This window comes from Xenopus laevis, chromosome 1L (assembly GCF_017654675.1).
Source record: "Xenopus laevis strain J_2021 chromosome 1L, Xenopus_laevis_v10.1, whole genome shotgun sequence".
NCBI classification, from domain to species: Eukaryota; Metazoa; Chordata; class Amphibia; order Anura; family Pipidae; genus Xenopus; species Xenopus laevis.
Window position 1 is genome coordinate 165,847,976 of NC_054371.1, and position 13,467 is coordinate 165,861,442.

The window sequence follows — 13,467 nt, forward strand, 5'->3', positions numbered from 1 at the left end:
TGAGCAGGCTAGGAACAAACTGTAGGTGCCAGTTTTGTTACAATGGACTATGGTCTGGGTAAGTAAGGGATTGGGACACAATTCTACTTATTGGTTGTCGGGGGGGGTCAGGGCCCTGCTAACTTAGTGGTACAGGGCCCAATGATTCCTGATGGTGGGCCCGATATTGATCATTGTATTTGACATCACTACTGCAACTCAGCACAGTGTCATGCATGCTTTCTATGAAGGCAGATGTTCTGGAAAGTGATGAGTGAATCTGACAAACAACTTGTATCAATAGCACATGCTCTTCTAACTTACATAACACGACAACAGATTAGAGAGTTTTTTTTTTTTTTTTTTTTTTTAAATTATTTATTGAAAGGGAGGGTCAAGTTGGAATGTTGAGACAGAAGAGGGTTACAACAAAAACATACTGACGAGGAGCTCTGACTCAGGGCAAATTCATCTCTTCAAGGGACACCATATTCACTTCATGGCTTGTAACTTGCATTTCAGAAACTCCAGAAGTTCAGGGGGTAGAGGTTCACTTGCCATTTGCTTACTATTAAGGATCTCCTTGTGTGCCTCCATAAAGAGCTCTTCACCCAATGCCTCTACCACCCGCTTCTTCCAGGCTGCCAGTTTTGGTCTGTCATCAAATGGGTTTATGTCACCTGCCATTACCTATGAAATAGAAAGGAGATCAGGCAGAAGCATTGTGTTAGTGCACATTTTACATTTAGTTAACCTCCACTGATTATTCATTTCTCTAGTACTCCTTTCAATGTTCATCATGGGGAATCTAATTATGTTTCTGTTTTGAGTTACATTTAATCTGTGACCAATTAGAGATATCAGGAATAACAGATTCAGCTTCAAGTTGTACAGTGCTGAAATAATCCTAGGTGCAGCAAGGTTCGCTGTAAAGAATCAAGCTAATCCTTATATAAGCATAAAACCTGGACGTTAAGTCTCTTGTGCCGAGATAGAGATAGAGATAGAAGCAATAGAATTCTTAAAGGGATCCTGTCATCGGAAAACATGTTTTTTTCAAAACGCATCAGTTAATAGTGCTACTCCAGCAGAATTCTGCACTGAAATCCATTTCTCAAAAGAGCAAAAACAGATTTTTGTATATTCAGTTTTTAAATCTGACATGGGGCTAGACATTTTGTCAATTTCCCAGCTGCCCCAGGTCATGTGACTTGAGCCTGTACTTTAGGAGAGAAATGCTTTCTGGCAGGCTGCTGTTTTTCCTTCTCAATGTAACTGAATGTGTCTCAGTGGGACATGGGTTTTTACTATTGAGTGTTGTTCTTAGATCTACCAGGCAGCTGTTATCTTGTGTTAGGGAGCTGTTATCTGGTTACCTTCCCATTGTTCTTTTGTTTGGCTGCTGGGGAGGGGGTGATATCACTCCAACTTGCAGTACAGCAGTAAAGAGTGATTGAAGTTTATCAGAGCACAAGTCACATGACTTGGGGCAGCTGGGAAATTGACAGTATGTCTAGCCCCATGTCAGATTTCAAAATTAAATATAAAAAAATCTGTTTGCTCTTTTGAGAAATGGATTTCAGTGCAGAATTCTGCTGGAGCAGCACTATTAACTGATTCATTTTGAAGCATAGGACTAGCCAGATATGGGATGACTTTGACGTAGTTGCCCATCTTAAATATATTGCAATATATGGGCAATATATGGACAAACAATCCCTGTTTTGTTTAAAGGGTAAGGCATTTTTCAGTAGCAGTATGCACAGAATCTCATACTATCTGGGTGCCAGTACTGGTTATTTGCAATAGAAAGAAAGCTTGAGACACTCAGGGTTTGGCACAGTAGCAATTCCATATATAAATACCCCAGTACTATAGAAGGATGGCAAAGTGTCAACTTCACATATAAAAACCCCAGAACGATAGAAGGATGGCACAGTGGCAATTACATGTGTATATTGCAACTTTGCAAATTAAGGCAAGGAAAGGGTTAAACCACCACATGGCAGTGCAATAAATGTGATTTGTATCCTTACTGACCCGGAATTCTTTCTATGCTGATAGTGTTGTAGGGGAGGAGGGGGGAATCTGCAGAGTAGAGTAGTGAACCACTATTTGTCCTGCTTGTCAGCAGAGTCCTGGACAGTTAAACTTATACAGGCCCCTTTTCCCTGCCTTCCATTGGACAAGTTGGATAGCTGCATGGATGTCACCTAAGGCAGCGAGGCACTCTGGAGCCCTGCAGAGGTCTGGATTGCCAGCACTGTCAGTGGTGTAACTACTCGCGGGTGGGCCCTGGTACAGGATGGGCACACAGGGTTTGCTATTGTGTATTTGTAAGCTGTAACAGGAATCGGCACAAAAAAGCAGCTGCTGCTGCTGCACCCCTGGTAGTTCCTGCTGAATTGTGCTTAGTACAAGGGAATACCTATGCTGCCATAGTTTTATTGTATCTCTCTGTACAGACTATGTGCAAACTTAGGGGACTGTTCCTGCTGAATTGTGCTTAGTACAGGGGAATACCTATGCTGCCATAGTTTATAGTATCTCTCTGTACAGACTATAAGCAAACTTAGGGGACTGTTCCTGTAGAGTTTAGCAAACAAGGAAAAATTGTGCTCACCACTATTTTTTAAAACCATTAGGCGGGGGTGCAATGAGGGTGTGACCACAAAATACATATAGTCAACTACAAGAGGTCCTCTGCACTCAACCCATTATCAATATATTTAAGACAGCGACATTTTGTGCATACTGCTACTAAAAAATGCCTTACCCTTTAAACAACACAGGGATTGTTTGTCCATATATTGCAATAGTTTTAAAAAATAGTGGTGAGCACAACTTTCCCTTGTTTGTTATAGTTATACAGGAGCAGTGACCAGCTCCATGTTGTAGCTCCCACCCTTCCCAGCTATAGTCAGGTGATCCCACTGGTGTCTAATAAAAGGGCAGCCAAGTTTGGGAGTTTTACTTTGAAAGCAGCTAGTAAGTTGCAGGTAAAACTTAGTCCCTTTGTAAAATGTATAATTAAGAAATTGAATTCTTAATGAATCAGATGAAAATTAAGCGTAGGACTGGCCAGATATGGGATGACTTTGACGTAGTTGGCCAGCTTAAATATATTGCAATATATGGACAAACAATCCCTGTGTTGTTTAAAGGGTAAGGCATTTTTTAGTAGCCTCCTGTAGAGTTTAGACCATGCCCACTATGCTAGAAATTTTAAATATATTGATAGCTAGACATTTCTTTTAACTTTAACTAAAGCACAAATCTCCTTCTAAGAATGATGAACCCCCTGTAGTTCCGCAAAGGCTGACAGCACATCAATCCAGGTCGCTGACCTCCGATAAGTACATGTCACACAAGTCAAGTACCAGAGACAGGAGTAAAGGTGGCCATACACGGAGAGATCCGCTCGTTTGGCGATGTTGCTAAACGAGCGGATCTCTCTCCGATATGCCCACCTTGATGTGGGCAATATCAGGCTGATCCGATCGTGGGCCCTATGGCCCAACGATCGGATCCTAACGAATGGGAGCGGGCGGTCGGATCGCGGGACCGCATCAATGAACAGATGCGGCCGCGATCCGACGGGATTTTTAGTCCCATCCGATCAAGATCTGGCCAACTTTCGGCAACATCTCGATCGGGGAAGCCCGTCGGTCTGTCGGCAGCTTTTATCGGCCCGTGTATGGCCACCTTAAGAGGGGTTAGAGAGAAATGGATGTAGAAGGGAGGGTAAGGGGAGCGGCTAGATGGGTTTAAATTACTCAGGCTTGAGGGGAAGCCGCTGCTAAATTTCTACAGGACCCCCTGGAGAAGCAGTGACGCTGCCACACTAACACAGAGCAACAAGTGCAATTACAGAGCGTGTTCAGAAAGCAGTGCAGCCAGTACCTTACTGTCACATAGAGTGATGACTAACTTCCAGGCACGCACTGCCAGACATTTCTCAACAGGTTTCTAATTACTCTGCGTTACCAATGCTTTGTTCTGGGATTATAGAATGAGGGGTTAATGGCTTACCTACAGCTGTACCATAGATTTTTCTTAGGCTGTTCTGCCCCTCTGCCTACGGGAAATAAGCTAAAACTGCAGGCTTATCGGGACTCCTGCTCCAAGACTCTGATTGGACAGAGATTAGCAGCCAAATTATCATTGGCTACCCACAGCCAATCAGGAAGTTGTTGAGTCTGACTGCTTCAGGAGAGAGCTGCGTGGGTTCCGGCACCTCCATGAATTCCCTGTCACTGCACGGGAGTACCCAGTGGTCTGGATAATTAACTGCTCTCCTGGGTTGCGGGCCCCATTGGCCCGCCACTGGCAGCCCCATCCCCCGAACTGGTTGCGCATACTATTGAGGAAGCAGGCCCTGCCAGGCCCCTTGTACCCCCGGCCCCCCTGCGACTGCTTCCTCTGGTTGCAAAAAACAAAAAAGGTTCATCAGCAGGTTTAAACTGCATTGTTACCTGCATAATCTCCACAATGGCCACCAGGTCTGCCACAGAGATCTCATCCCCAGCAATGAAGAGTTTGTCCCCCAGGAATTTCTCTTCCAGATTTTTCATGCTGGTGTTGAACTCTGTCACTACTGCATCCACTTTTTCAGCAGGAGCTTCTTGGCCCAGTATTAGTGGTGTCAAGCACTGACAAACAGAAAAAAATATAAAGTATATAACAATGTTAGGCTCTTTGGTTTCTATGGCTGTCTTGAGAGTAGGGATGCACTGAATCCACTATTTGGGATTCGGCCGAATCCTTGGTGAAAGATTCGGCCTAATACCGAACTGAATCCTAATTTGCATATTCAAATTAGGGTCAGGAAAAAAAAAAAAAATCTTTTGTGACGAAAAATCACTTGATTTCCCTACCCAACCCTAATTTACATATACAAATTCAGGTTTTGGTTCGGCCAGGCACAAGGATTCAGCCTAATCGGAATCATGCTGAAAAAGGCTAAATCCCGAACCGAATCCTGTATTCGGTGCATCCCTACTTGAGAGAAGTGTTGGACTGGCCCATCGGGATACCAGGAAAACTCCCAGTGGGCCCAGGTGTCAGTGGGCCCTTATGCTGCTAAACTTTTGTCTTATTTCATGGCCATTCCCTATTTATATGAGAACAAAGTGGCTAAATAGGTGCAATAATAGATTATAGTATGTAAAGAAAAGAGACTAGTAGAATAGAGGTTGAGTGAGGAGAGGAAGAAAATAGTACGGAGGGTGGGCCCCTGGTCTAAAAACATTTGGTGGGCCCCTGGTGTCCCAGTCCGACACTGCTTGAGAGACTCTCCTTATCACAGAAGAGTTAATTAGCACTTCACTAATTGTGACAAACCACCTGTACAGGAACTGTAAGCTTATTGGCTATTGGTGGGAACTGTAAGCTTATTGGCCACCTTGCTTGTCCTTCCATAAGAATAAAAAATGTATGCACCACAACTTGTTATGCTTCAGATATTTGAAGTATCTATAATCTACGTTCAAAACACTTTATACTACAGCATTGCTGGTATACACAGAGCTGCCCCCCCCCCCCCAATACTTTTAGAATGAAGAATGGATAGGGGGCAAAGAGAAGTGTCATATATTAATCTAAGTATGCAAGTTTCCCATGGAGTTAAACTGCAGCAGAGGATTGAATGAGCCCTAAGGTATTAACGAGTCTACCCTTACTTGTTTCTTTGCATTGAATGAATGGTTACAATAATCAGATTGAAAAGTGAATGATTGTTACATAGGTATGTGCACATCCAACAGTATCGGAGGGACGTGACTGCCCTTCTCTGCTTTGCCTTCCACAGCTCAGCTTTACTTTGAGTAAATGCACTTAATGTCCCTGCATTTACATACCATTTTCTTTGTTCTATTTATAATGTTCTTATAATATTTATTAAAGAAAGAAAAACATTTAATAAATAAAATATTTATTTTCTGGATTAATTTCTATGCCCAAAAGCCATACAAGCCTATATTATGTCTGTACAGAAGCTGCTACAAAATGTAAAGTAGCATTACCTTGACCCAGAAGACCTTGGAACCATGGGGTCGGGTGTTAGTGTGCTGCCAAGCAAGGTATTCATCAACACGGGCACACTTCTGTAAATCTGATGGGTACCAGTGATCCGGGGTTTTATACTTGCGTGCCATGTAAAGCAGCATTGCAGTGCTGTAAAAAATGCAAATACGGTTTCTTTTTTCTTAATGTAGAACTAAACCCTAAAAATGAGTGTTTTGAAATGCCATATTTTATAGATTAAATGTACTGAACCAACCTAAGGGTTCAGTATATCTATAGTAGTAATCATCCGTGCCTTCAAAGTTGCCACAGGAGTTTCCCCATCTTGGATTTTGTTAGGAGTGTCTGTGACATGCACATGCTCAGTGTGTTGTGAGCAGCTGTTGAGAAGCTAAGCTTATGAATCATCATGAACGATCAAGCAGAAAGTGAGGCTGGTCTGTCACATAAGCTGATGCTAAAGGGCTGTTTATGAAATTCGGATGCTTATTGTGATGGTTTCTGAGCTCCTGTGTACCAATAATTTGAATTATTTACTACTCACCCGTATATCATTACATTTATATTCTGTACATAGTGTATATTGTGTCGGTCCCTACACTCAGGTAACTGATAGGAGTACAGAGCATGTGCAGTGAATCAGCAGAAGAGAAGATGGGGAGTTACAGAAGCATCTTTACAGGCACAGATCTTTACTGCTAACCGGCTGTGGTTGCCTTGGGCTGGAACAGAACCCCAAGACATAATCTATAACATTTCTGCCTACTTCTTTAGTTAAGTTTTAGTTCTTCTTTAATAAGACTGATAGAAGACTTCTATCTGCAATTGGAATTTCAATCACTGTTGGAAATCATGGTTGCCAAATGTAGATGCCAGTTTAACAGGATTAAGAAAGAAACCAGATAAATCTGATTATATACAGCATATAAGTAGTATCGCACTGCAGACTTTGGCATGACTGAAACAGTTGGACCAGTGATTCCCAACCAGTAGCTCGCAAGCAACATGTTGCTCTCCAACCCCTTGGATGTTGCTCCCAGTGGCCTCAAAGCAGGCTTAATTTTTGAATTCCAGGCTTGGAGGCAAGTTTTGGTTGTATAAAAACCAGGTGCACTGCCAAACAGAGCCTCAATGTAGGTTTACAATCCACATAGGGGCTACCAAATGGCCAATCACAGCCCTTAATGTGGCAGCCCAGGAACATTTTTCATGCTTGTGTTGCTCCCCAACTCCTTTTACTTCTGAATGTTGCTCAGGGTTTTTAAAGGTTGGGGATCCCAGAGTTGGACAGAACTGAACGGCCATACATGTGCAGGTTTCTCTGTGATTTGCCCATGTTCGCAGATAGTCCAACTGTGCCAATCTAATCTGAAGGCTTTTGGGCCAAATCAGCACAGTTTCCACAGAAGCAATATGGAAATGTGCACCCTATCAATTCATGTTGACCTTGACCTTCCACACACAGATGCACTGGGCAATTGGAATGCTGACAGCTAGCCAATAGTACAACATTCATTAGCAGACCCTTTTTTCTACTGGCCTGTGTTACTGGACCTTATGTACTGATAACATTCAACATCAATTAATGACCAACTTATTCAAAAAATACAAACAAAGCTTATGTTGTTAGCTACAAGAACTTTTGGTATTCTATCCCTTTACTCACCTTTCAGCCATTAAGAAGTCACCATCTTTTAGAGCAGGTACTTTGCGTAGCACATTCACTTTCCCAAATTCCTCACTAAAGTGGTCCCCTGCAGAAAGATCACAAAAACAAAGTTGTGCTTGAGTGACTCACGAATGAAACACAAAATAGTTCATAGGCATGGTGAATACAGTAATATATCTACTCTGCTATAATATCACCTGTAGAAACATGACTCTCTACAGAGGCTTAAATGATATAAAGCTATAAAAATATAGCCAGAGATAATATACAAGATGTTCCAATACAGATCTATAATCCAGAAATGATTGGGGCATGTTTTTTTCTGGATAACGGGTCTTGTATTTTGCACCACCATAATTTGAGTTTACTAAAAAAAAACATTACCATCAAATATTTAGCACGGTTTTATTACTACAGGAAAAAAGCAAAAATTTAAAAAATAAATACTTAAAGTGCAAGGAAAGGCTTTATCACAGGATGTCAGTTGACTGCACCCACTAGTGATAATATTTGCTCACCTTAGATCCTGGCCTGGTTTTCCGCTTTGCCAAAAATATATGCGATACTGTTTTAGTGAACACTGCAACACCATATTGTTTCCTTCCTGCTGCCCTGAGCTGGGTGCATTTGAAGCAGTGCAAAAGTTTGGCATTTAAAGGAGAAGAAAACCTAGTTGGCGCAAAAACCCTCCCCCCCTCCTGTGTGTTGCCCACCCTCCCCCCTGGCCTACCCGTCCCGCTGGGCAAATGCCCCTAACTTGTTACTTACCCTTCTGCGCAGGTCCAGTCCACGGAGTTCACAGGCACCATCTTCTTCCACGCGATCTTATTCCTGCTTTGAACGGCATTTTGGCGCATGCGCCGTAGGAGCATTTCGCCGGTACCCGATCTACTGCGCCAAAAATCACGAAGTTTCTTCGTGACTTTTGGTGCATGCGCAGTAGATCGTACCGGCGAAATGCTCCTACGGCGCATGCGCCGGTCAAAGCAGGAAGAAGATCGCTTGGAAGAAGATGGTGTTGGTGAACTCCGTAGACTGGACCTACGCAGAAGGGTAAGTAACAAGTTAGGGGCATTTGCCCAGCGGGACGGGTAGGCCAGGGGGGAAGAGGGAGGGTGGGCAACACACAGGAGGGGGGGGGGGAGGGTTTTTGCACCGACTAGGTTTCCTTCTCCTTTAATGTCAAAGTTCCAATTTTAATCTACTGTGCACAGTCACAGCCCCAGGGCAGCAGCAACCGATCTCAGCGGCAGGATAGTGTGCGTTTTGAAGATTATTGCTTGCCGGGCATTTAAGGTCAGCTGTCTCAATCAGGGGAAGTGTTTAACAAACTGCCAACCACCTTTGCCCTTGTCCTTTAATATGGACTCTATGGGAAATGGCATTCCATATACTGGACAACTGGTTTTCAATTAATAATATCTCCCATACCTGTACATAGTTTATGTACAGACTGTTGTCTTCTTGTTGTATTCTCCAACCCCCCCCCCCCCCTTGCTAGCCGGTGTGCTGGTTTTATAAGCCTGTAACACTTTTTGGTGTTATATATTACTATGCATCATTCACTGATCTGTGTGTTTTGGATCTGATAGAATGTGGTATAATAAAGCAATTACTGTAATTTAGCATCCAACCTGTCTTGAGTATATGTGGTTCTGTTGGGAGGAGCCTTTTGTGCTTTGTATTATATTTTGTAAAGTTTGTGTCCTCTTTCTATATCACTTATAGTTTAACATAAAGCTTGTAATTTACTATTTGCCATCTGTTCTAAAAAGAAAGAAGTAGAAACCTGAGCAGGTAGAGATGCGTGGGCCAGCCTGGTCCTGCAGGTTTTAAAGTGGTCAGGCAGGTTTCGGCTGAGAAAGCACACTGCACATGAGTAACTGTCTATTTTTTCTAAACAGCCAGCCCCTGTTGATGTAACAGTTCTGTCCCAGCCAACCCCGGAGATGTCACCACTCTTCTTCAACCCCATCTGACGTCAACAGAGGCTAGCAGGTCTGGTTCAGATATAAATATTTTATGCAAATGTCAAAGGGGATACAGTGCGAACAAGCCCATGCATTGCTACAGTGCCAGCCTGCTGCCTAACCTGCAGCAGCTTGTTCTGCAACCTGTGTTACTGCTGCAATTATATTTGGAAATTCAAGCATATCCTTAGTAGCACCTCTCCTAAAAAACAAAGCAATTTACCAGATTGCAAGCATTATAGCAATAATCCCTTCAAAGAGCTGTTTAATAGCCCGGTGATATAATGCTAAAAATCTATACTGCTTCCCATTAATTCCAGTTGTAATGCCATTGTTTCCTTTTTGGGGTTCTGTCTTGATGTCATTAAATGTTCTAGTTTGCTCTCGCAAAGGAGGGGAGGTTAACGGCCACAGGTCTATTAGGCCTAATGTGCCATAGGTCACACACACACCAGATATGAGCACTATTCCACACAAATATAGTCACCGGAGTATATTTGAGAAGAAATACTCCTACCTGCACTTCCACATATTTCCCATTAAAATCAGTGGGAGCCTCTGGAGGTGGGCACATGCATGAGAAAACTTTACATGCGACATTTATGCTTATGGCACACTGATAATTCAAAGGAAGGCAGCAAAGGGCTATTTTCAGTGAGATGCTGATCCCATAAAGCAGCTAGCGAAATATCCCACGTGCCATATAATTAATTAATCACCCACTAGTGTATCGGTGCTCCAGCCACCCCTTCCTCTCACCCGTCCAGTGTATGTGCAGCACAGTGGGATCATACACCTATCACCAAAGACTGGGGCAACCTCTCGCCCCTTAGCTTTACTGCATTTAGCCTTGTGTCTAGTGGTAGTTAAGTGGGGCCGCCATCAGGGTGGAACAGGGGGTACGAGTGTACCGGGCCCGGGCCTGAAGGGGCTCCGTGCCAAAGCCGTGCCGCCTCCTTCGAAGTCCTGAATGTATAGTGCCGAAAAGCCAACGTCTCGAATGCAGAAGTGTCGAACAGCTGAAGTCCCGAAGCGGCAAAAAGACCCAAAGTCACAATGGTGCAAATGTTTTTGTTTTGTTTTTAATATTTTTTAAAAATATCCTTTGGAGCCCAAATTTTTTTTTAACTTGTAAGGGGGACCCTGGTGCCAATTTTTTGTTTTTTAACTTATAGGGGTGCCCTGGTCACCAATAGCTTTTTATAGCTTGTGTGTGTGTGTTGGGGGGGGGGGTTACCTTTTTTAGCACTGATGTCTGCGGTCTTTTTACTGTGATGTAGAGTGGACGGGATCTGGGGTGAGGCTCGGGGGCCCTGAAAATGTTATTGCGATTTTCTAATGGCTGCCCTGAGTGGTAGGCTGGAGGACTTGGGTGTCTCTATAGTAGAAATATCAAATCTCTTGAGAATTCAGGGGCACATCTAAAAAAAAAAAAAAAAAAAAAAAAACATGTTGCGGGGCTGCATTAACTGTGTTTAAAGGAGTGGTTCACCTCTAACTTTTAAATTGGTTTTCATGGTTTATTTATAGTTTAATTATTTGCCTTCTTCTGACTCTTGCCAGCTTTCAAATCTGGACCCCACCTAAAAACAAATGCTCTGTAAGGCTACAAATTTAATGTTGTTGCAACTTTTTCTTAGTCTTCTTTCTATTCAGGCCTTATATTTATTTGCCAGTTTCTTATTCAAACCAATACATGGTTGCTAGAGTAATATGTACCTTAGCAACCAGATTGCCGAAACCGCAAACCGGAGAGCTGCTGAAGAAAGCGCTACATGGCTCAATTAATCAGAAATGAAAACCAAAATGTCTGAGAATACAACTGTGTACAACATTCTAAAGGTTCATTTAAAGTTGAGCAACTCCTTTAAAGTTAAATGACAACCTGTGCAGCGATTCTAGCTGAAGTTTCTAGGGTGTCCCTGAATTCTTAAAGGGATACGGTCATGGGAAAAAAAATTTTTTTAATTTTAATCAGTTAATAGTGCTGCTCCAGCAAAATTCTGCACTGAAATCCATTTATCAAAAGAGCAAACAGATTTTTTTTATATTCAATTTTGAAATCTGACATGGGGCTAAACATAGTCAATTTCCCAGCTGCCCCAAGTCATGTGACTTGTGCTCTGATAAACTTCAATCACTCTGTACTGCAAGTTGGAGTGATATCGCCCCCCTCCCTTTCCCCCTGCCCAGGGCTGGAACTAGGGGGTAGGCAGAGTAGGCACGTGCCTAGGGCGCAAAGCTGAGGGGGCGCCAGGCACATACCTGCTCTGTCGCCTACCCCGTGTCCGGTCCTGTGTCTCCCTGACTGGCGTTGGTAATTTCGGTTTTAAATGCGCTCCGGCGAGAAGTTTCGCGCATGTGCGTATTTCCGCGCATGCGCCGGTGCGTATTTTCGTGCATGCGCGCCGGGCCAGGTTGCCTAGGGCGCCTGGCCGGGTTGGCCCGGCTCTGCCCCCGCCAGCAGCCAAACAAAAGAACAATGGGAAGGTAACCAGATAGCAGCTCCCTAACACAAGATAACAGCTCCCTGGTAGATCTAAGAACAGCACTCAATAGTAAAAACCCTTGTTCCACTGAGACACATTCAGTTACATTGAGAAGGAAAAACAGCAGCCTGCCAGAAAGCATTTCTCTCCTAAAGTGCAGGCACAAGTCACATGACCAGGGGCAGCTGGGAAATTGACAAAATGTCCAGCCCCATGTCAGATTTCAAAATTGATTTAAAAAAAATCTGTTTGCTCTTTTGAGAAATGGATTTCAGTGCAGAATTCTGCTGGAGTAGCACTATTAACTGATGCATTTAAAAAAAAACAAAAAAAAAAAAAAACCATGTTTTCCGATGACAGGATCCCTTTAAGATCTGGTAACACTACTATACAGAGGAGGTCTCTGAATGACTTTAGACTGTGCAGCTTATAAAGTTTATCCAACAAACTTCACCAGGACTCACACCACTCTAATAATGGCGCTGGGGCAGATTGATCACTGAATGGGGAAATCATTTATTGAACACGTGACACGCCTGCCTCTCCCAGGTCTCAGCAGTAAGCAGAGGAGTATCTATGGCGGAGGCACAGATTGCAATGGCAAAAGCTGAAGGAAGTATAGGGGCCGCAGAGGGGCAGTTTCATCATGTTCGCGAAACATAATTCAATCCCATGGGATCCCTAAAGTGACTGTCCTATGCGGTCTAGCAACTGTCATAAGTGTATAACACACAATTATCCCCCCACCGAACCCGTCCCACCGTCTGACCTTTAAAGAGCCGCACTTGATGGTTGTTAAACGGGATCTTATTGGCTTTAGCGAAAATATAGACGGAGCGACAGGGCTGGGACATCAGATCCAGGTAGAGTGTGAGATCGGCCATCGCGTGCGACTAGTCAGCTGGAAGCCCGCTGGGAACACTGCGGAATATGGCAATGGGGAGTAATATGCAACTTCTAGTAACTCTTATATACCCGCCTCTCTCTCTCCCCCCCCCCCCGTCACTCGCTGCTATTTTGATCTCCCGCCTCCTTCTATGCATTTAGCTCACGAGACTTCTCTGTAGTGTTGGAACAGAGGTCAGTGTTGCAATATTGGGCTTCGCTGCTTATGGGGCAAAGGTGTGTTGCTATCAGGGAACATACAGAGATAGGAAAGAGGGACAAGTCACTGTCATTGCATAAGAATCTTCTTGAGGCATCAATACTGGACATATTAGTGACACAATTATTTGTATACATGCCCACACCAGATTTTGTCCATGTCCTGTGACACCATGACCCATATCAGTCCCACGTCATTCAGAGTTCACCCAAAAATGCTAAAAAATGCATT

At 43.5% G+C, this 13,467-nt stretch overlaps 1 protein-coding gene across 1 annotated transcript; it reads right to left on the reverse strand.

The window, feature by feature from the left end:
• Window positions 1-335: 335 nt before the first annotated feature.
• gstt1.L (glutathione S-transferase theta 1 L homeolog) lies at window positions 336-13,061 on the reverse strand. Its single transcript, NM_001091734.1, has 5 exons — window positions 12,901-13,061; window positions 7,670-7,757; window positions 6,003-6,153; window positions 4,455-4,631; window positions 336-669 (listed from the first exon to the last, which is right to left on the reverse strand). Exons 1-5 carry the CDS (start codon window positions 13,013-13,015, stop codon window positions 472-474), a joined length of 729 nt encoding a protein of 242 aa, NP_001085203.1. The 5' UTR covers window positions 13,016-13,061; the 3' UTR covers window positions 336-471.
• Window positions 13,062-13,467: the final 406 nt, after the last annotated feature.